At 54.6% G+C, this 22,290-nt stretch overlaps 1 protein-coding gene across 1 annotated transcript; it reads left to right on the forward strand.

Moving 5' to 3' along the window:
• Positions 1-3,400: 3,400 nt before the first annotated feature.
• LOC140411768 (heme-binding protein 2-like) lies at positions 3,401-22,290 on the forward strand. The gene is made up of 4 exons (XM_072500751.1): positions 3,401-3,601; positions 15,513-15,642; positions 19,378-19,552; positions 20,456-22,290. The coding sequence occupies exons 1-4, from the start codon at positions 3,470-3,472 to the stop codon at positions 20,619-20,621; spliced, it is 603 nt and encodes a 200-aa protein (XP_072356852.1). The 5' UTR covers positions 3,401-3,469; the 3' UTR covers positions 20,622-22,290.

The following is a 22,290-nucleotide window of genomic DNA, read 5'->3' on the forward strand; positions in this document are numbered from 1 at the left end:
TTTCCTGTCTAACTCAGGCAGGGGGGTCAATGCTGAGTGTGTGAACTGGAATCACTAGTGAAATATCTGTCCCGGGCGGTTCACATTTCCTGTCTAACTCAGGCAGGGGGATCAATGCTGAGTGTGTGAACTGGAATCAATAGTGAAATATCTGCCCCGGGCGGTTCACATTTCCTGTCTAACTCAGGCAGGGGGGTCAATGCTGAGTGTGTGAACTGGAATCAATAGTGAAATATCTGCCCCGGGCAGTTCACATTTCCTGTCTAACTCAGGCAGGGGGGTCAATGCTGAGTGTGTGAACTGGAATCAATAGTGAAATATCTGCCCCGGGCGCTTCACATTTCCTGTCTAACTCAGGCAGGGGGATCAATGCTGAGTGTGTGAACTGGAATCAATAGTGAAATATCTGCCCCGGGCGGTTCACATTTCCTGTCTAACTCAGGCAGGGGGGTCAATGCTGAGTGTGTGAACTGGAATCAATAGTGAAATATCTGTCCCGGGCGGTTCACATTTCCTGTCTAACTCAGGCAGGGGGGTCAATGCTGAGTGTGTGAACTGGAATCAATAGTGAAATATCTGCCCCGGGCGGTTCACATTTCCTGTCTAACTCAGGCAGTGGGGTCAATGCTGAGTGTGTGAACTGGAATCAATAGTGAAATATCTGCCCCGGGCGGTTCACATTTCCTGTCTATCTCAGGCAGGGGGGATCAATGCTGAGTGTGTGAACTGGAATCAATAGTGAAATATCTGCCCCGGGCGGTTCACATTTCCTGTCTAACTCAGGCAGGGGGATCAATGCTGAGTGTGTGAACTGGAATCAATAGTGAAATATCTGCCCCGGGCGGTTCACATTTCCTGTCTAACTCAGGCAGGTGGGTCAATGCTGAATGTGTGAACTGGAATCAATAGTGAAATATCTGCCCCGGGCGGTTCACATTTCCTGTCTAACTCAGGCAGGGGGGTCAATGCTGAGTGTGTGAACTGGAATCACTAGTGAAATATCTGCCCCGGGCGGTTCACATTTCCTGTCTAACTCAGGCAGGGGGGTCAATGCTGAGTGTGTGAACTGGAATCAATAGTGAAATATCTGTCCCGGGCGGTTCACATTTCCTGTCTAACTCAGGCAGGGGGATCAATGCTGAGTGTGTGAACTGGAATCAATAGTGAAATATCTGCCCCGGGCGGTTCACATTTCCTGTCTATCTCAGGCAGGGGGGATCAATGCTGAGTGTGTGAACTGGAATCAATAGTGAAATATCTGCCCCGGGCGGTTCACATTTCCTGTCTATCTCAGGCAGGGGGGATCAATGCTGAGTGTGTGAACTGGAATCAATAGTGAAATATCTGCCCCGGGCGGTTCACATTTCCTGTCTAACTCAGGCAGGGGGATCAATGCTGAGTGTGTGAACTGGAATCAATAGTGAAATATCTGCCCCGGGCGGTTCACATTTCCTGTCTAACTCAGGCAAGGGGGTCAATGCTGAGTGTGTGAACTGGAATCACTAGTGAAATATCTGTCCCGGGCGGTTCACATTTCCTGTCTAACTCAGGCAGGGGGATCAATGCTGAGTGTGTGAACTGGAATCAATAGTGAAATATCTGCCCCAGGCGGTTCACATTTCCTGTCTAACTCAGGCAGGGGGGTCAATGCTGAGTGTGTGAACTGGAATCAATAGTGAAATATCTGCCCCGGGCAGTTCACATTTCCTGTCTAACTCAGGCAGGGGGGTCAATGCTGAGTGTGTGAACTGGAATCAATAGTGAAATATCTGCCCCGGGCGGTTCACATTTCCTGTCTAACTCAGGCAGGGGGATGAATGCTGAGTGTGTGAACTGGAATCACTAGTGAAATATCTGCCCCGGGCGGTTCACATTTCCAGTCTAACTCAGGCAGGGGGGTCAATGCTGAGTGTGTGAACTGGAATCAATAGTGAAATATCTGCCCCGGGCGGTTCACATTTCCTGTCTAACTCAGGCAGGGGGGTCAATGCTGAGTGTGTGAACTGGAATCAATAGTGAAATATCTGCCCCGGGCGGTTCACATTTCCTGTCTAACTCAGGCAGGGGGGTCAATGCTGAGTGTGTGAACTGGAATCAATAGTGAAATATCTGTCCCGGGCGGTTCACATTTCCTGTCTAACTCAGGCAGGGGGGTCAATGCTGAGTGTGTGAACTGGAATCAATAGTGAAATATCTGCCCCGGGCGGTTCACATTTCCTGTCTAACTCAGGCAGTGGGGTCAATGCTGAGTGTGTGAACTGGAATCAATAGTGAAATATCTGCCCCGGGCGGTTCACATTTCCTGTCTATCTCAGGCAGGGGGGATCAATGCTGAGTGTGTGAACTGGAATCAATAGTGAAATATCTGCCCCGGGCGGTTCACATTTCCTGTCTAACTCAGGCAGGGGGATCAATGCTGAGTGTGTGAACTGGAATCAATAGTGAAATATCTGCCCCGGGCGGTTCACATTTCCTGTCTAACTCAGGCAGGTGGGTCAATGCTGAATGTGTGAACTGGAATCAATAGTGAAATATCTGCCCCGGGCGGTTCACATTTCCTGTCTAACTCAGGCAGGGGGGTCAATGCTGAGTGTGTGAACTGGAATCACTAGTGAAATATCTGCCCCGGACGGTTCACATTTCCTGTCTAACTCAGGCAGGGGGGTCAATGCTGAGTGTGTGAACTGGAATCAATAGTGAAATATCTGTCCCGGGCGGTTCACATTTCCTGTCTAACTCAGGCAGGGGGATCAATGCTGAGTGTGTGAACTGGAATCAATAGTGAAATATCTGCCCCGGGCGGTTCACATTTCCTGTCTAACTCAGGCAGGGGGGTCAATGCTGAGTGTGTGAACTGGAATCAATAGTGAAATATCTGCCCCGGGCGGTTCACATTTCCCAGCAACCGGCATCACAGAGATAATAATATTAATCTATATTATTGTCACGAGTAGGCTTACATTAACACTGCAATGAGGTTACTGTGTAAATCCCCTAGTCACCACATTCCGGCGCCTGTTCGGGTACACAGAGGGAGAATTCAGAATGTCCAATTCACCAACAGCACGTCTTTCGGGACTTGTGGGAGGAAACCGGAGCACCCGGAGGAAACCCACGCAGACACGGGGAGAACGTGCAGACTCCACACAGACAGTGACCCAAGCCGGGAATCGAACCATGGACACTGGAGCACTGAAGCAACAGTGCTAACCACTGTGATACCGTGCCGCAAGTAATTTCTAAATGGTTTCTAAATTCCAGGCTGTGGTCAAAACACCAAAAAATATTTCCATAGTTAATCAGCTGGGGCGTTTCTTCAACGTCTGATGTTCCCGTAGCTAAACTTTATTCAAAATCATCCACTAAAAACTGTATAAAAATCCCTGAGCTCTCTGCTCAAACTGCACATCGAGCTGAAGGTGCTGAGGGGCATTCAGTGAATTCACCAGTGACCTGTACCGACACCAAGATGCTGAGAATCGTCTTAACCGTGTGTGTCCTCTTCTGGAACCAACTCGCTGCACAGGATGCGGTAGACGAGATGATCGAACTCTGTGAACAAGAGGAATGCCTTAAACCCGAAGTCATCATTAAGGACAAGGTGAGTATAGTTCAGAGTTTACTGCATTCTGTAATATTTGTACCAGTGGAAATTATTTAATGCCTGTGTTTTTGGGTCGAGTCCCCTTTACTCTCTTTACTGTCAAACATCTGTCTGACTCAGGCAGGGAGTGTTGTCAATGCTGAGTGTGTGAACTGGAATAAACAGTGAAATATCTGCCCCGGGAGGTTCACACATCCCGGGACCCGGCACTCACACAGTTAATGGTTTCTAAATTCAAGGCTGGGATCAGGAAAGTATTCTGAGGAGCAGAATCTATCTGTACTTTAGACACGGATTAATCAGGGATAGTCAGCGTGGAAGGTCTTTCTTGACAAATACAGTTGAATTATTTGAGGCGGTGAGCAGGAGTGTTGATGAGGGGAATGCATTTGGAGTGGTCGATATGGGCTTTAGCCAGGCTTTTGATAGGGTCCCTCGTGGCAGACTGATCCAGTCAGGGCCCATGGCACCCAAGGCAAAGAGACACATTGGACCCACAATTGGCTGAGAGGCAGGAAGCTGAGGGTGGTCTCTGAAGGCAGAGGGCAGGTTAATATTTTCGCTGGAGCAGAGAAGACTGAGGGGCGATCTGATCGAGGTGGACAAGATTATGAGGGGCATGGACAGGATAATAATAATAATCATTATTAGTGTCACAAGTAGGTTTTTACATTAACACTGCAATGAGGTTACTGTGTAAATCCCCTCGTCGCCACATTCCGGCGCCTGTTCGGGTCACAGAGGGAGAATTCAGAATGTCCAATTCACCAACAGCACGTCTTTCGGGACTTGTGGGCGGAAACCGGAGCACCCGGAGGAAACCCACGCAGACACGGGGAGAACGTGCAGACTCCGCACAGACAGTGATCCAAGCCGGGAATCGAACCTGGGACCCTGGCGCGGTGTAGCAACAGTGCTAACCACTGTGCTACCGTGACGCCCCACGCTCGACCCCTCCCCAACACTCCCCGCACCCCCCCACCCCCGTCCCCTCCCCGACACCCTCCCAACCCCGAACCCGAAACTCTCCCCAACACTCCCCCCACACCCCCTACCCCTCCCTGACACTCCCCACCCCCCACCTCCGACCCCTCCCCGGCACTCACCACCCCCACCTCCGACCCCTCCCCGACACTCCACTCCCCCACCCCGACCCCTCCCCGACACTCCACCCCCACCCCGACCACTCCCCAACACTCCCCACACCCCCTACCCCTCACCCCCGACCCCTCAACAACGCCCCCCCCAACCCCCCACCCCCCCACCCAACCCCTTCCCGACACTCCACCCCAGACCCGACCCCTCCCCAACACTCCCCACTCCCCCCACCCCGACCCCTCCCCGACACTCCCCACTCCCCCCACCCCAACCCCTCCCCGACACTCTCCCCACCTCCGACCCCTCCCCAACACTCCCCACTCCCCCCACCCCGACCCCTCCCCGACACTCTCCCGAACTCCGACCCCTCCCCGACACTCCCCACTCCCACCACCCCGACCCCTCCCTGACACTCCCCCCACCCGACCCCTTCCCGACACTCCACCCCAGACCCGATCCCTCCACAACACTCCCCCCACACCCCCTACCCCTCCCTGACACTCCCCACCCCCCACCCCGACCCCTCCCTGACACTCCCCCACAACCCCCACCCCGACTCCTCCCTGACACTCCGCACCCCGACCCCTCCCAGACGTTCCCCACCCCGATCCATCCCCGACACTCCCCACCCCCACCCCGAACCCTCCCCGACACTCCCCCCTCCCCCGACCCCTCCCCGACACACCCCATCCCCGACCCCTCCCCGACACTCCCCACCTCGACCCCACCCCGAAACTCCCCACCCCCTCCCCGTCCCCGACACTCTCCACCCCGACCCCTCCCCGACACTCCCCACCCCCGACCCCTCCCCGACACTCCCCACCCCCACCCCGAACCCTCCCCGACACTCCCCCCTCCCCCGACCCCTCCCCGACATACCCCACCCCCGACCCCTCCCCGACACTCCCCACCTCGACCCCACCCCGAAACTCCCCACCCGCTCCCCGTCCCCGACACTCCCCACCCCGACCCCTCCCCGACACTCCCCACCCCCGACCCCTCCCCGACACTCCCCCCTCCCGACCCCTCCCCGACACTCCCCCCACCCCGACCCCTCCCCGACACTCCCCACCCCCGACCCCTCCCCAACACTCCCCACTCCCACCACCCCGACCCCTCCCCGACACTCCACCCCAGACCCGACCCCTCCACAACACTCCCCCCACACCCCCTACCCCTCCCTGACACTCCCCACCCCCCACCCCGACCCCTCCCTGACACTCCCCCACAACCCCCACCCCGACTCCTCCCTGACACTCCCCACCCCGACCCCTCCCCGACACTCCCCACCCCCGACCCCTCCCTGACACTCCCCCCTCCCGACCCCTCCCCGACACTCCCCACCCGCCTACCCTCGACCCCTCCCCGACACTCCCCACCCCGACCCCTCCCCGACACTCCCCACCCGCCTACCCTCGACCCCTCCCCGACACTCCCCACCCCCGATCCCCCCCCCGACACTCCCCATGCCCCCACCCCGACCCCTCCCCGACACTCACCACCCCCGACCCCTCCCCGACACTCCCCACCCGCCTACCCTCGACCCCTCCCCGACACTCACCACCCCGACCCCTCCCCGACACTCCCCACCCGCCTACCCTCGACCCCTCCACAACGCTCCCCACCCCCCATCCCCGACACTCCCCACTCCGCCCCACCCCAACCACTGACCCCCCCGACACCATATCCGACCCCACCCTCCCTACCCTGGGCGGCCTCCTCCCCGGCAAAGGCCCCTCCCACAGCCGCGGCAGTGCCGTCGCGACATCTCTGACGTCCCCCCCACGCCGACCCCTACCTCCTCCTTGGAATCCCGGCCGTGGTCTCCACCATCGTGGCCCTCCCGTGACGTTGCCCCCTTGGCCCCTGGAGCACCTGGAGGAATCCCACACAGACACGGGGAGAAGGTGCAGACTCCACACAGACAGTGACCCAGCGGGGAATCGAACCTGGGACCCTGGAGCTGTGAAGCCATCTGAGCCCATCCGAAGCTCAAACCCACTCCCCTCACACCAGACCCCCACCCTACACCCCAGAAAGCAGCCCCCACACACCGGATTGTGTGTGTGCCCCCCCCCCAACCCACAACAACAGGGGTGGTACAACTGCCCAGGGACCCCTGTGATAGGGAGACCCCACAGAGACCCTGTGATAGGGAGACCCCCCCCACAGAGACGCCCGTGATAGGGAGACCCCCCCACAGAGACCCCTGTGATAAGGAGACCCACCCCACAGAGACCCCTGTGATAGGGAGACCCACCCCACAGAGACCCCTGTGATAGGGAGACCCCCCCCTCCCCACAGAGACCCCGTGATAGGGAGACCCCCCACAGAGATCCCTGTGATAGGGAGACCCCCCCATAGAGACCCCAGTGATAGGGAGACCCCCCACTGAGACCCCGTGATAGGGAGACCCCCACCCCACAGAGACCCCTGTGATAGGGAGACCCCCCCACAGAGACCCCTGTGATAGGGAGACCCCCTCCCCACAGAGACGTCTGTGATAGTGAGACCCCCACAGAGACCCCGTGATAGGGAGACCCCCGAACAGAGACCCCTGTGATAGGGAGAACCGCACAAAGACCCCCATGATAGGGAGACTTCCCCACAGAGACCCCTGTGATAGGGAGACCCCCCCACTGAGACCCCTGTGATAGGGAGACCCGCACAAAGACCCCTGTGATAGGGAGACCCCCACAGAGACGCCCGTGATAGGGAGACCCCCCACAGAGACCCCTGTGATAAGGAGACCCCCCCCACTGAGACACCTGTGATAGGGAGACCCCCCCCACAGAGACCCCCGTGATAGGGAGACCCCCCCACAGAGACCCCTGTGATAGGGAGACCCCCCCACAGAGACCCCATGATAAGGAGACCCCCACAGAGACCCCTGTGATAGGAAGACCCCCCCCCACAGAGACCCCCGTGATAGGGAGAACCCCCCACAGAGACCCCTGTGATAGGGAGACCCCCCCCCACAGAGACCCCGTGATAGGGAGACCCCCACAGAGACCCCTGTGATAGGGAGACTCCCCCCACAGAGACCCCGTGATAGGGAGATCCCCACAGAGACCCCTGTGATAGGGAGACCCCCCCCCCACAGAGACCCCGTGATAGGGAGACCCCCACAGAGACCCCTGTGATAGGGAGACACACCCCCCACAGAGACCCCGAGATAGGGAGACCCCCACAGAGACCCCTGTGATAGGGAGACCCCCCCCCCACAGAGACCTCTGTGATAGTGAGACCCCCACAGAGACCCCGTGATAGGGAGACCCCCCCACAGAGACCCCTGTGATAGGGAGACCCCCACACAGAGACCCCTGTGATAGGGAGACTCCCCCACAGAGACCCCTGTGATAGGGAGACTCCCCCATAGAGACCCCAGTGATAGGGAGACCCCCCACTGAGACCCCGTGACAGGGAGACCCCCCCACAGAGATCCCTGTGATAGGGAGACCCCCCCCCCACAGAGACCCCTGTGATAGGGAGACCCCCCCCCACAGAGACGTCTGTGATAGTGAGACCCCCACAGAGACCCCGTGATAGGGAGACCCCCGAACAGAGACCCCTGTGATAGGGAGAACCGCACAAAGACCCCCATGATAGGGAGACTTCCCCACAGAGACCCCTGTGATAGGGAGAACCGCACAAAGACCCCCATGATAGGGAGACTTCCCCACAGAGGCCCCTGTGATAGGGAGAACCGCACAAAGACCCCCATGATAGGGAGACTTCCCCACAGAGACCCCTGTGATAGGCAGACCCCCCCCACTGAGACCCCTGTGATAGGGATACCCGCACAAAGACCCCTGTGATAGGGAGACTTCCCCACAGAGACCCCTGTGATAAGGAGACCCCCCCCCACAGAGACCCTGTGATACGGAGACCCCCCCACACAGAGACCCCTGTGATAGGGAGACCCCCCCACTGAGACCCCTGTAATAGGGAGACCCCCCCCCCCCCCCACAGAGGCCCCTGTGATCGGGAGATCCCCCCACAGAGACCCCTGTGATAGGGTGACCGCCCCCCCCCAGAGACCCCTGTGATATGGAGACCCCCCCACAGTGACCCCTGTAATAGGGAGACCCCCCCCCCACAGAGGCCCCTGTGATAGGGAGATCCCCCCACTGAGACCCCTGTAATAGGGAGACCCCCCCACAGAGACCCCTGTAATAGGGATACCCCCACACAGAGACCCCTGTGATAGGGGGACCCCCCCCCACAGAGATCCCTGTGATACAGAGACCCCCTCCCCCACAGAGACCCCTATGATAGGGAGACCCCCCTCCCACAGTGTCCCCTGTGATAGGGAGACTTCCCCCCACCCACAGAGACCCCTGTGATAGGGAGCCACTTCCCCCCCAAAGAGACCCCTGTGATAGGGAGACCCCTCCACAGAGACCCCTGCGATAGGGAGACCCCCACAGAGACCCCTGTGATAGGGAGATCCCCCCTCACAGAGACCCCTGTGATAGGGAGACCACCCCCACAGAGACCCCTGTGATATGGAGACCCCCACAGAGACCCCTGTGATAGGGAGATCCCCCCCCCCACAGAGACCCCTGTGATAGGGAGATCCCCCCCCCACAGAGACCCCTGTGATAGGGAGACCGCCCCCACAGAGACCCCTGTGATAGGAAGACCCCCCCACAGAGACCCCTGTGATATGGAGACCCCCCCACAGAGACCCCTGTGATAGGGAGACCTCCACACAGAGACCCCTGTGAAAGGGAGACCCCCCCACAGAGACCCCTGTGATAGGGAGACCCCCCCACAGAGAACCCTCTGATACAGAGACCCCCCCCACACAGAGGCTCCTGTGATAGGGAGACTTCCCCCCGCCCACAGAGACCCCTGTGATAGGGAGCCCCCCCATAGAGACCCCTGTGATAGGGAGGCCCCTCCACAGAGACCCCTGTGATATGAAGACCCCCACAGAGACCCCTGTGATAAGGGGACCCCCCCCCCCACAGAGACCCCTGTGATAGGGAGACCCACCCCACAGAGACCCCTGTGATAGTGAGACCCCCACAGAGACCCCTGTGATAGGGAGATCCCCCCCACAGAGACCCCTGTGATAGGGAAAGCCCCCCCCACAGAGACCCCTGTGATAGGGAGACCCCCCCACAGAGACCCCTGTGATAGGGAGACCCACCCCACAGAGACCCCTGTGATAGGGAGACCCCCCCCACAGAGACCCCTGTGATAGATAGAACCCCCCACAGAGACCCCTGTGACATGGAGACCCCCCCACAGAGACCCCTGTGATAGATAGAACCCCCCACAGAGACCCCTGTGATAGGGAGACCCCCACAGAGACCCCTGTGATAGGGAGATCCCCCCCCCACAGAGACCCCTGTGATAGGGAAAGCCCCCCCCACAGAGACCCCTGCGATAGGGAGACCCCCCCACAGAGACCCCTGTGATAGATAGAACCCCCCACAGAGACCCCTGTGATAGGGAGACCCCCACAGAGACCCCTGTGATAGGGAGACACCCACAGAGACCCCTGTGATAGGGAGATCCCCCCCCCACAGAGACCCCTGTGATAGGGAAAGCCCCCCCCCCCACAGAGACCCCTGTGATAGGGAGACCCCCCCCACAGAGACCCGTGTGATAGGAAGACCCCCCCATAGCGACCCCTGTGATAGAGAGACCCTCACAGAGACCCCTGTGACATGGAGACCCCCCCACAGAGACCCCTGTGACAGTGAGCCCCCCCCCCACAGAGACCCCTGTGACAGTGAGCCCCCCCCCCACAGAGACCCCTGTGACAGTGAGACCCCCCCCCCACAGAGACCCCTGTGACAGTGAGCCCCCCCCCACAGAGACCCCTGTGACAGTGAGCCCCCCCCCCCCACAGAGACCCCTGTGACAGTGAGCCCCCCCCCCCACAGAGATCCCTGTGACAGTGAGACCCCCCCACTGAGACCCCTGTGATAGGGAGACCCCCCCCCACAGAGACCCCTGTGACAGTGAGCCCCCCCCCACAGAGAGACCCCTGTGACAGTGAGCCCCCCCCCCACAGAGACCCCTGTGACAGTGAGACCCCCCCCCACAGAGACCCCTGTGACAGTGAGCCCCCCCCCCCACAGAGACCCCTGTGACAGTGAGCCCCCCCCCCACAGAGACCCCTGTGACAGTGAGCCCCCCCCCCCACAGAGATCCCTGTGACAGTGAGACCCCCCCACTGAGACCCCTGTGATAGGGAGACCCCCCCCACAGAGACCCCTGTGACAGTGAGCCCCCCCCCCCCACAGAGACCCCTGTGACAGTGAGACCCCCCCCCCACAGAGACCCCTGTGACAGTGAGCCCCCCCCCCACGGAGACCTTTGTGACAGTGAGACCCCCCCCCAGAGACCCCTGTGACAGTGAAACCCCCCCCCCAGAGACCCCTGTGACAGTGAGCCCCCCCCCCAGAGACCCCTGTGACAGTGAGCCCCCCCCCCAGAGACCCCTGTGACAGTGAGCCCCCCCCCCCCAGAGACCCCTGTGACAGTGAAACCCCCCCCCACAGATCCCTGTGACAGTGAGACCCCCCCCACGGAGACCTTTGTGACAGTGAGACCCCCCCCCAGAGACCCCTGTGACAGTGAGACCCCCCCCACACAGACCCCTGTGACAGTGAGACCCCCCCCCACAGAGACCCCTGTGACAGTGAGCCCCCCCCCCCGGGTCCCCTGCAATGGGCAGCTCAGGGGGCCGCACGACGTGTGCACCGGGGCCAATGGGCACGGGACTGATCGTCTCCATGTTCACCAACTAGACGGGGGGGGGAATCTGTCCTGGGGCACGGACACCGCATCCCACCCCCAGGCCCCCACATCCCCCGCCTGCCGCTCGGTGATACATACCTGCGGCGCTCCGAGCTGGGGGCCCTGGGTTGGCAGTAACAGCGGGTCGGAGCCATGGGATGGAGGGTGATGACAGCCCGCTCTGCCATGAGCTCCGTGCTCCACATCGTTTGACAATGTCTGCCTCATGCCCACGGTCGCACCTTCCACCTGGGTGAACCCTGCATGCCAGCTGGCCAGTCCATCACACGGTCGGTGGGGTGGGAGGTGGGGGGTGGGGGGGGAGTGTACCGTGGGGAGCCCTCGCCACCCACAACATCCGCCCATTCCCCCCCCCCACCGCACCTCGTCTGTGGCCCGCCCAGACCAGCCCACCCCTCACACCCTGACAGAGCACCGAGGCCGGTTGGAACGGTGTGAACTGGTGTTTAATGTGAAAACCCGAGACCCTAACTCGAAACTGTGCCCTGCACCCGTGCCAACTTAACTGGTGTCTAACGTTCTGGCCTTCCAGCCCTAACACTGCGTCTAGATAGTTCCCCAGACGGTACAGCAGGAGTGGAGGAGGCCCTGCTGTGATTCCCGCCCTGCCACCTGGGTCCCGGTTGGCGGGTGCCTTCTGCGGCGATCGGGCCTGGATGGGCCCGGCTCCTGCCCGTGTGTCCCAGGTGGTGTGGTGCCGGCCTGTTCTGCCTGCTGCCCACTGGAGGCTCCAGGGACAGGAGGGGTGGAGTCTGGGGCTGCGGTGTTCTGATACCTCCCCTGTGGGTGTCTCCGGCACGGGCCCAGCACCTCCTCCTCCCTCGGGGTGCCCGGTGGCCCCCAGGCATCTCCATGGGACTAGGGTGCGGGTAATCCCTGAGACTCCCCCGCCACCTGGCACTGCCAGTCCTGGAGGCCCACTCTGGCCTCGACCAGGGTACGCACGCTCGCACCGGATCCAAAACAGGACGTCCATTCCTTGGAGATGATGCAGTGAAGATTCACTGGGTTGATTCCTGGGTCACAGAGTTGTCCAATACTGAAAGGAATCATATTGTCGGGAACTCTCTGGAATTTAGGAGAATGAGAGCGATCTCATTGAAACAGACAAGATAACAAGGTAAATTTAGGATTCCAGGTTCCTCGGGGTGTAGTATAATGGAGTATATTCGGACAGGTCCTGTGAAGGGTTAACCCTGTGATGTCACTAGCAGGAAGTGACATCTACTCGTGATCTGAGAGTCTCGCAGAAAGCAGCACGAAAAGAAGCTCGTGTCGGGGGGGTCCCGGGAATTGTATAGCCAGCTATACGAGTCGGAACCCCCGGATGGGGAGGAGGGCATGAATCAATTCCTGGGGAGTGTAGTTTTTACCTCACCACTATTCTTAGAATTTCCCTCGATACCAGAAAAGGGTCAATATATTCTTTTTTATTAGACAATTTTTTAGATTTTAGATTTTAGATTTTAGATTTTAGAGTACCCAATTCATTTTTTCCAATTAAGGGGCAATTTAGCGTGGCCAATCCACCTAGCTTGCACAGTTTTGGGTTGTGGGGGTGAAACCCACACAGACACGGGGAGAACGTGCAAACTCCACACGGACAGTGACCCAGAGCCGGGATCGAACCCGGGACCTCAGCGCCGTGATGCAGCAGTGCTAACCCACTGTGCCACCGTGATGCCCGGGTCAATATATTCTAACTGGTGAGCAGGGATTTGAACTCCCTGACTCCTGTGCAGACTTAAGCGGGTGCTATTCGGGTCAAACTAATGTTTCAAGTTATCCCCCGGCATAACCTGTATCTTCAGAGAAGAATTTTATTTACTTACCACCTAGGAGCTTACCTACAGGTCCAGCTTGCTAAGTAAAGTACAGTAAACTTTCAAAATGGTAATAATAACCACTCTTTCAGGTTAACAACTTGAGCTTAACTTTACATTCTAGTTAAAAAAGATTAAATTACTTTTTTTAGAAAGGCAAAAAAGGTCTTGTCTTGTGGGGACCAGTTTCAGACTTTAAGTCTTTCTTGACAATCAGTTAATTTTGGATCTTCTGCTAGTTTCTCTGGGTTGCTCGGTCCCCCGATGGTGCTTTCCCGTCACCGAGTAAGGTTCTCTCTCTCTCTGAGTTCTCTCTGAGTTCTGGTAGTTCCTGCTCTGGTCTCTGGGTTTATATTCTCTTTCTCACAGTTATTATGTTTTTATGGCATTCTCATAAAGTAACCTTTATTTCGCTTGGATTATAAAATGTATCTTTGATCTAAACCCTGCGATCTCGCCGGCTCGGTACTCCTCAAGCCCTGTGGTGGTGGCAGCCCTGAGGGTGTGGGGGCAATGGAGGCAGCATATGAGACTGGAGGGGGCATCAGTGTGGTCACCGATCTGTGACAATCCCCGGTTTGTCCCGGGGGGGCTGGATGGGGGCTTTAAGGTATATCAGCAGGCAGGGATTGAGAGGTTTGGGGATCTATTCATCCAGGAGGGATTCCCGACCTTGGAGACATTAGAGCAGGAGTTTGATTTGCCGGGTGGGAACGGGTTTCGGTATCTTCAAGTGCGGGACTTTGTACGGAGGCAGGTCCCAAGCTTTCCTCGCCTCCCCCTGAGGGGACTACAGGATAAAGTGCTGTCAAAAACAGGGATTGGAGTGGGAAGATTTCGGAGATATACAGGGAATTGTTAGGGTGGGAAGGGGCCCCTGTCAGAGAGGTGAAGAGGAAGTGGGAAGAGGAGCTAGGAGGGGAGCTGGGAACTGAACTGTGGGAAAAGCTTTGAAAAGGGTGAATGCATCCTCGTCCTGAGCTAGACTCAGCTTGGTTCAGTTCAAGGTCGTCCACAGGGCCCACATAACGGTAGCCCGGATGAGTAGGTTCTTCGAGGAGGTGGAGGACAGATGTGGGCGGTGTGGGGGTAGCCTGGCCAACCATGTCCATATGTTTTGGGCATGTCCGAAACTGAGGGAAATCTGCCAGGGATTTGCGGATGTTATGTCGAAGTCCGGGAAGGTAGGGTAACTCTGAGTCCAGAATTAACAATATTTGGGGTGTCGGAGGATCCGGGGGCAAAGGGGGGGGGGGAGGGAGGCTGATATTCTGGCCTCCTCCTCCCTGGTGTCCCGGAGACGGATCTTGCTGAGATGGAGGGACTCGGAGCCTCCGAAGTCACGAGTGTGGGTCAGCGATATGGTAGAGTTTCTCAGTCTGGAGAAAATCAAGTTCGCTCTGAGAGGATCAATACAGGGATTGGCCCGGAGTGGGCAGCCGTTCATCGATTTCTTTGACAAACATTGAACGTCAGCAGTAAGGGGGAAAGGGAAAAGGGGGGGAGGGGAGGAAAACAGAAGGCAGGGGAATGTTAAATAAGGACAGGGAGCTTAGTCTCCGGGTAATTGGGGACAGGGCGGGAGAAGAGGGGGACGTGGTTTATTGTTTGTTCTTTTAGGGGGTATTTTGTGCGTCAACCCGCGCGATTGTTTTAGAAATGTCAATATGTTAAATTGTGAAAATTACAAATGCTTCAATAAAATATTTTCTAAAAAAAAGGCTTGAGGAGTTATTGGGCCTATTCCAGCTCCTATTTCTTATGGTCCAATGACATTGTTTTATTTTCATCCTGGATTAGTGCCTGGATACGAGGACCAATTCCTAACCCATTGAAACCTTTCTGTTTCAATAATGTGGTAAAACAGCCAAAGGGAAACACAATTACTGGACATGATTCAGTGTCGATGGCCTTCCAGAACATTCTCCACATTTGTTTCATTGAAAGCCCAAGGGGAAGGTGTGAGGCCCAATGGGCAGGATAACTCTAAAGTTGAAAGAGTGCATGAGGGGGTCAGGAAAATCAATCTGGAAGTGGTGATGCCAAGACTCCCATCAAAAATTCCAAACCCTTTTACCAGGTCAGTCCATGCAGGACATGAATACTGCTCCCACACCTGGGAACGAGGACAGTCCCCTCAACACTGATGTGTTTTGGTGCGAGTTCAGTTGTGTCACATGGTAATGGATTTTATTTTCTTGTTTTAGAATTATGATGAGTTCGAATTCGGATTTTGCCGATGGGTTCAAACTGAAGTTGATGCCGTGGATATTGAAAGTGCGCTGGCGATCGGTCAGGAGAAACTATTCAGTTATGCACGTTGTGGGAATGTTGCAGGTATGTCAGATGTTCCTTCAAAGTAACAACAGATTATAAAACAGCCACTCACTCTTTAACCTGTCACGTTTGAAACTTTCTGTACAGACTGACACACTGAGCAAAGAATTGTCAATCCCAGAGCGTTCCTCGCTCACATGTGACTAGTGGGTTGAGGCGCTATTTGGGCTACTTACACACATAGAAACAAACCGAGAAAATAGAAGCAGGAGGAGGCCATTCGGCCCCTCGAGCCTGCTCCGCCATTCATTATCATCATGGCTGACCATCAAGTTCCCGCCTTCCCCCCATATCCCATGATCCCCTGAGCCCTACTTCTTTGATACCTTCAGGCTTTATGTTTCCAGAATCCGGGAAGGTTTCCCACCTGTGCTGCGAGTGAGATTCCAGCTGTGGTTGCTGAATTTCCCGAGTGTAATAAAGGCTCCTTGTCAGGCATGAACCCGCTCTTGGAGTCGACATGAACCCTTGTGGAAGCTGAGAAACTGCATCTCTCTCAGCTCAGTGGATGCTGCGGGAATGCTGGCTCCTGTCTGAGACTCAGTGACAGGAAATTCTACCTTGTTAAAGAGAAATCCTGTGTAACTAGCTGCGTCCAGTTATTTAATGGTTAATGGTGGTTGAGGGTGAATGTTTAATGGTTAATGGTGGTTGAGGGTGAATGTTTAATGGTTTATGGTGGTTGAGGGTGAATGTTTAATGGTTAATGGTGGTTGAGGGTGAATAATTAATGGTTAATGGTGGTTGTGGGTGAATGTTTAATGGTTAATGGTGGTTGAGGGTGAATGTTTAATGGTTAATGATGGTTGAGGGTGAATGTTTAATGGTTAATGGTGGTTGAAGGTGAATGTTTAATGGTTTATGGTGGTTGAGGGTGAATGTTTAATGGTTAATGGTGGTTGAGGGTGAATGTTTAATGGCTAATGGTGGTTGATGGTGAATGTTTAATGGTTAATGGTGGTTGAGGGTGAATGTTTAATGGTTTATGGTGATTGAGGGTGAATGTTTAATGGTTAATGGTGGTTGAGGGTGAATGTTTAATGGTTAATGGTGGTTGACGATGTCCAGTTGATGTTATATATGTAAACTTTCAAAACGAGTTTGACAATTTACCATTTTTACAATAAACTGTTCGCAAAATTTCAACTCATGTGATGGAAGGGGACGGCAGCACGGATCCAGAATTGATCCATTGATTGGTTGATTGATATTTATTGTCACATGTTACTCAGTACAGTGAAAAGTAGTTTTCTGCGGCCAGGGGAACAAATGATACATCAACAAATAGTGATTGGTTACAGTGCAGAACAAGGCCAAACAAGAGCAGCATAGGGCGTCGTGAACAGTGTTCTTACAGGGAACAGATCAGTCCGAGGGGGAGTCGTTGAGGAGTCTGGTAGCTGTGGGGAAGAAGCTGTTTCTATGTCTGGATGTGCCGGTCTTCAGAGTTCTGTACCTTCTGCCTGATGGAAGGGTCTGGAAGGAGGCAATGCCTGGGTGGGAGGGGTCTCTGATAATGCTGTCTGCCTTCCTGAGGCAGCGGGAGGTGTAGACAGAATCAATGTGGGGGGTGGCAAGCTGGTGTGATGCGTTGGGCGGAGTTCACCACACTCTGCAGTTTCTTGCGATCTTGGGCCGAGCAGTTTCCATACCAGGCTGTGATGCAGCTGGATAGGATGCTCTCTATCGCACATCTGGAGACGTTTGTGAGAGTTGATGCAGATATGCTGAATTTCTTTAGCTTCCGTAGGAAGTAGACACGTTTTTGGGCTTTCTTGACTGTTGCATCAACGTGAGTGGACCAGGACAGAGTATTGGTGACGGTGAACCCCAGGAACTTAAAGCTATCGACCATCTCCCCTTCTGAGCCATTGATGCAGATGGGAGTGTGTGCCGTGCTGAGCTTCCTGAAGTCGCTGATCAGTTCCTTGGTCTTCCCAACATTTAGAGAGGGTGTTTTCGGTACACTATGCAACCAAGTGATCTCCCTCCTGTAGTCTGATTCGTCGTTGTTTGAGATACGGCCCACCACAGTCGTATCATCCGCAAACTTCCAGATTGAGTTGGAGTTAAATCTTGCCGCACAGCCGTGTGTGTGCAGGGAGTACAGTAGAGGACTGAGCACACATCCTTGCGGGGCCCCGGTGTTGGGGACTATTGTGGAGGAGGTGCTGTTACCTATCCTGACAGATTGGGGTCTGTTGGTGAGGAAGTCGAGGCTCCAGCTGCACAGGGAGGGGTCAAGTCCAAGGTTGCGGAGTTTGGTTATTAGTCTTGTTGGGAGAATGGTGTTGAAGGCGGAGCTGTAGTCGATGAATAGCAGTCTTACACAGGTGTCCTTGTTGTCGAGGTGTTCGAGTGTTGATTGCAGAGCCAGGGAAACAGCATCTGCTGTGGACCGGTTGCGGTGATCGGCGAACTGCAGTGGATCGAGACCGTCTGGGAGGCTGGCAGGGATCCGTCTCATGACTAGCCGCTCGAAGCATTTCATGATAACAGACGTCAGGGCCACCGGTCGGTAGTCGTTGAGGCAGGCTACCTTGTTCTTCTTTGGTGCTGGTATTGTGGTGGTCTTCGTGAAGGAGGTGGGGACCTCAGAGCGGGGGAGTGAGGTGGTGAAGATATCTGCGAATACACTCGCCAGCTGGTCTGCGCAGGCTCTGAGTGCTCGCCCAGGGACTCCGTCGGGGCTCGTCGCTTTCCGCGGATTCACTTTCAAGAAGGCAGCTCTTACCCCTGAGGCTGTAATAGTGGGTACGGGTGTGTCCAGGGCTGTTGGGGCGGGAGGCACTGATACATTGGCTGACTGCTCAAAGCGGGCATTGAACCTGTTCAGTTCCTCGAGTAGAGATGCTCCAGCCCCAGATATTCCGCCCGGCCTTGCTTTATAGCCTGTCATCTTGTGTAGGCCCGGCCATAGTCGCCGTGGGTGAGTGTCGTTGGCCTGGGACTCTGGTTTCATGTGGTATTGTCTTTTTGCATCCCCAATGGCTTTCCGTACGTCGTACCTGGATTTCTTATCGAGGTCAGGGGGGTCAGACTTGAACGCCTCCGTCCGGGACCTCAGCAGCGAGTGGACCTTTTGGTTGAGCCGGGTTTCCGCTTGGGGAATACCCGTATTGTCTTCTTTGCTACACCGTCCTCGACATACTTCCTGGTGAAGTCTGTGACGGTGGTTGCGTATTCGTCCAGGTTCGCTGCCGGGGCCTTGAATATGGACCAGTCCACAGACTACAAGCAGTCGTGGAGAATGGCCTCAGATTCCTCGGACCAGCACTGCGCGGTTTTCCTGACTGGCTCAGCGCGCTGGAGTTGCTGTTTGTCAGCCGGAAGTAGGAATACCGACCTGTGGTCGGATTTGCCAAAGTGTGGTTGGGGAATGGAGCGGTCGGCCCCTTTGATGCCCGTGTAGCAGTGTCCAGGGTGTTTGCACCTCTGGTGGAGCAGGAGATATGTTGATGGAGTTTGGGTGGAACCTTCCTGAGGTTGGCCTGGTCGAAGTCTCCAGCCACGATTGTCAGGGCTTCGGGGCGATTTGTTTCTTGGTTGTTGATGGTGGAGTTAGTTCGTCACGTGCTGCTCTACATCCTGGCTACTTGTTCATTTGCATATTCCCTTAAAGTGATATCACAACATTTTCCACATCTCACCAAAGTGACCCTGCCCCCTCGCCTGTAACTTGTTACTCCCCGTAAGCTGATCACCCAGTTAAATGTCGTGTCTCTCTGTCTACAGGTACCGTTATTCCTCTCTCTGCACCTTGGGGAGTTTTTGGATACTTGGAAAATGGCAAAATACAACAAAGATTCAGTGTATTTGTCCTGATAGTTCCCGAAGTCATCAATCCACCGGAACCAACAGATCCAGCAGTTACATTACAACCTGGACCTCCTGTTTGGTACTATGTTAGGTGAGTTTAGTGACTGATATATTGGGATTGATGTTCCTTTCTGTCAGCTCTTGTATCAACATCAGCCTGGGGCGGGATTCTCCCGTTTTGAGACTAAGTGCTGTGGTGTGGGCAGGAATGTGGAGTGTTCCTGCTGCGGATTCTTGCCGGAAAACACTCTGAATCTTGCCACCCATCAGTAATTATTCACCTGGGTGTTTTCCGCTGTTTTCAGCTGTGGGTCAGGCCTGGATGGTGTGTAGTCCGCCCTCCTGCCCGGGTGTCATATTGAAAAGATGTCCAACAACACTGAGCCATGTTGCCAAAAGAAGGTGGACCTCCTGAAAATGCAGATCGATTTCCAGCAACATTGGTCACCCAGAAACAGGCCAGCAGGAGGACCCCCTCCAGAACACATAATACGGAAGATCCAAGGGCCCAATCTCCCCCAACCCACTGCTGTGGTGCTCCAGGGTCCAGGGTTGTGGGCGCTCTCCACCCTCAACTCTGTGGGCAGTGCCATGCATCCTGACTTTGGCACACTACATTGTGGAGAATGTTTCTCACACTGGCGTTTTTCCCGCCGGAATGGCAGAGAATCTATCCTGGGGGGGGGCACCCCGAGGTCCCTCTGCTACTGCACTCTCTTTAGAACTGAGCCATTAAGTCTGGATAGACTCTCTCCACCCTCTCTGTAAAATGCATCACCTCACATTTCTCTGTGTTAAACTCTATCTGCCACTTGCCTGCCCATTTGGCCAGCTTCTCGATGATCTTACTCCAGCTGTGGACTAACTGACTGGTGCAGGCAGCTCAAAGGGCTGAATGGTCAACTCCTGTCCCTGTTGTCCCGGCAACCGGCTTTCCAAACAGGATTTGTCAGAAGTATAAAAATTAAATCCTCTGTTCTTAATCCTGTTGCAGGGCTTTTGACAAGAAAGTTAATGAACAACAAACTGAAGAACTTGTGATTCAATTACTGAAGGATTTGGAACAAGACAACCAGCCCTTCAATAGCACATTTTTTGCCATCGGTTATTTGAGCACACAAGGGTTAATGGAAATGGGTTTTACGAAGACAGGAGAATGAAGGTGTTCTGGAAGGTTCTGTACCTTTCATGGCATCAAACAGTGAGATGTGCTTAATTCTATTCTAAAACTGTTTAACTTTCCATTGGGTTTAATCTGGAATACTGAGCATAGTTTTAATCTCCTTCCCTCAAGAAGGACCTTTTGAGGGAACGCAATGTCTGTTGTGAAAATTAAATAAAAACAGAGACTCTTCAATCCGCTCCACCATTCAGGAAGATCATGGCTGATCTTCGACCTGAACTCCACCTTCCCACACTGTCCCTCGAGTGTGTAATCTGTCTGATAAACAGGGAATGCACTCCCACTAAACTCGGTTCATCCACCCTTAACTAAGGAGCCCAAACATCACCACATCATATTCTACCTGCCATGTTCTTAACCACTCACTTAACCAACCAAATGTGGAGCAAACACGTGATCGTCCACCCACACGTGAACCGTACATGTGACTCCAGCCCTGATATATTTGACTGTCTCTGAGTCCCGCCTTCTCTATTTCCCGTTAATATTATTTATAATTAGGTCTCCCTTCAACATCTGAAATTCATTGCTGAACACGTCTCCACACGGCACAGATACAGGGCAAAACTCAATTGTACCGGGTGGTGGGCCCTCTACTGGGGAACGGAGATTAATCACTGCACTAATTTGCTTTTTCTGTAATCTTGCTTTGAATGAATTGTGAGACTGAGACTGAGATGGTCCTAGTGTCAGATATAGTTCCAGAATTTTCTATCTTCACACAGCCATGGAATATATTAATATTTATCCATCAGACTGCCCAGAATGTTTCAAGTTGATGTGAAAAGAGTTGGGATTTGTTACAGAGCACAGAGTATTGAAGCTGTTAAATGTGAAATCATGGAGTGATCAGATGTGGGACTGTTCCTGGGCTCTCTCACTCGGAGTTAGTTCCAGGTGGAATTATTTAATTACAAGGGAATGTTTAAACTGTAAAGAGACAGTGTGTTCACCATTTGTAAAATAATGAGATTTTCATCACATCATCGGGAAGATTTTGCTTCAATGTTTGAATAGTTCTGTGTCCTGTGCTCTGAAATATAATGGGAATGGACCAGAGAACAGACTGTGTGGAATAGACACTGGACACTGTAGGAAGAACACGTCACTCACTGGAGAAACCTGCTAATGGAGACCACACCCTGTGTGGGCAGTAAAATATTCCCTTTTCCTGCCAGTCCTGAGAATCAAACACTGGACATTGTGGTGGGGATGATTAAAAAGGTTGTTTCTCAATCCGGTTTGGTCTGACTCAGATCAGTCCAAGTTCAGGAAACAGATGGGCCCAGGTCAGGAAAGTGAAAGTGGGAGTTTTGTGACCCAGGTGTGAAGCAGCTTAAAACTGGTCCTTAAACCGGAGAAAGAATTCCAATCTAAAATTAGAATCCAGAGACTGAAGGTGGAATAAAGTTTCCATTCAGATCTCCTCAAACCCACACTGGGAGCTGACTTTGGGAATATCGACAGACTGAATCTGTGACTGAGAAAATGATCGATTCAGATCTGACTCCCGTTAACAGGTGACCCATTCACAGGTTTGTCTGGTGCAGTAAATAATCCATCGTCTTCTAGTCTTTGTTTGTCTTTTGTTTTTCAAACTGCTGGGAATGGATTCTCACTGTGAAATAAAAAGGGTGATGCATTTA

This window comes from Scyliorhinus torazame, chromosome 4 (assembly GCF_047496885.1).
Source record: "Scyliorhinus torazame isolate Kashiwa2021f chromosome 4, sScyTor2.1, whole genome shotgun sequence".
NCBI lineage: Eukaryota > Metazoa > Chordata > Chondrichthyes > Carcharhiniformes > Scyliorhinidae > Scyliorhinus > Scyliorhinus torazame.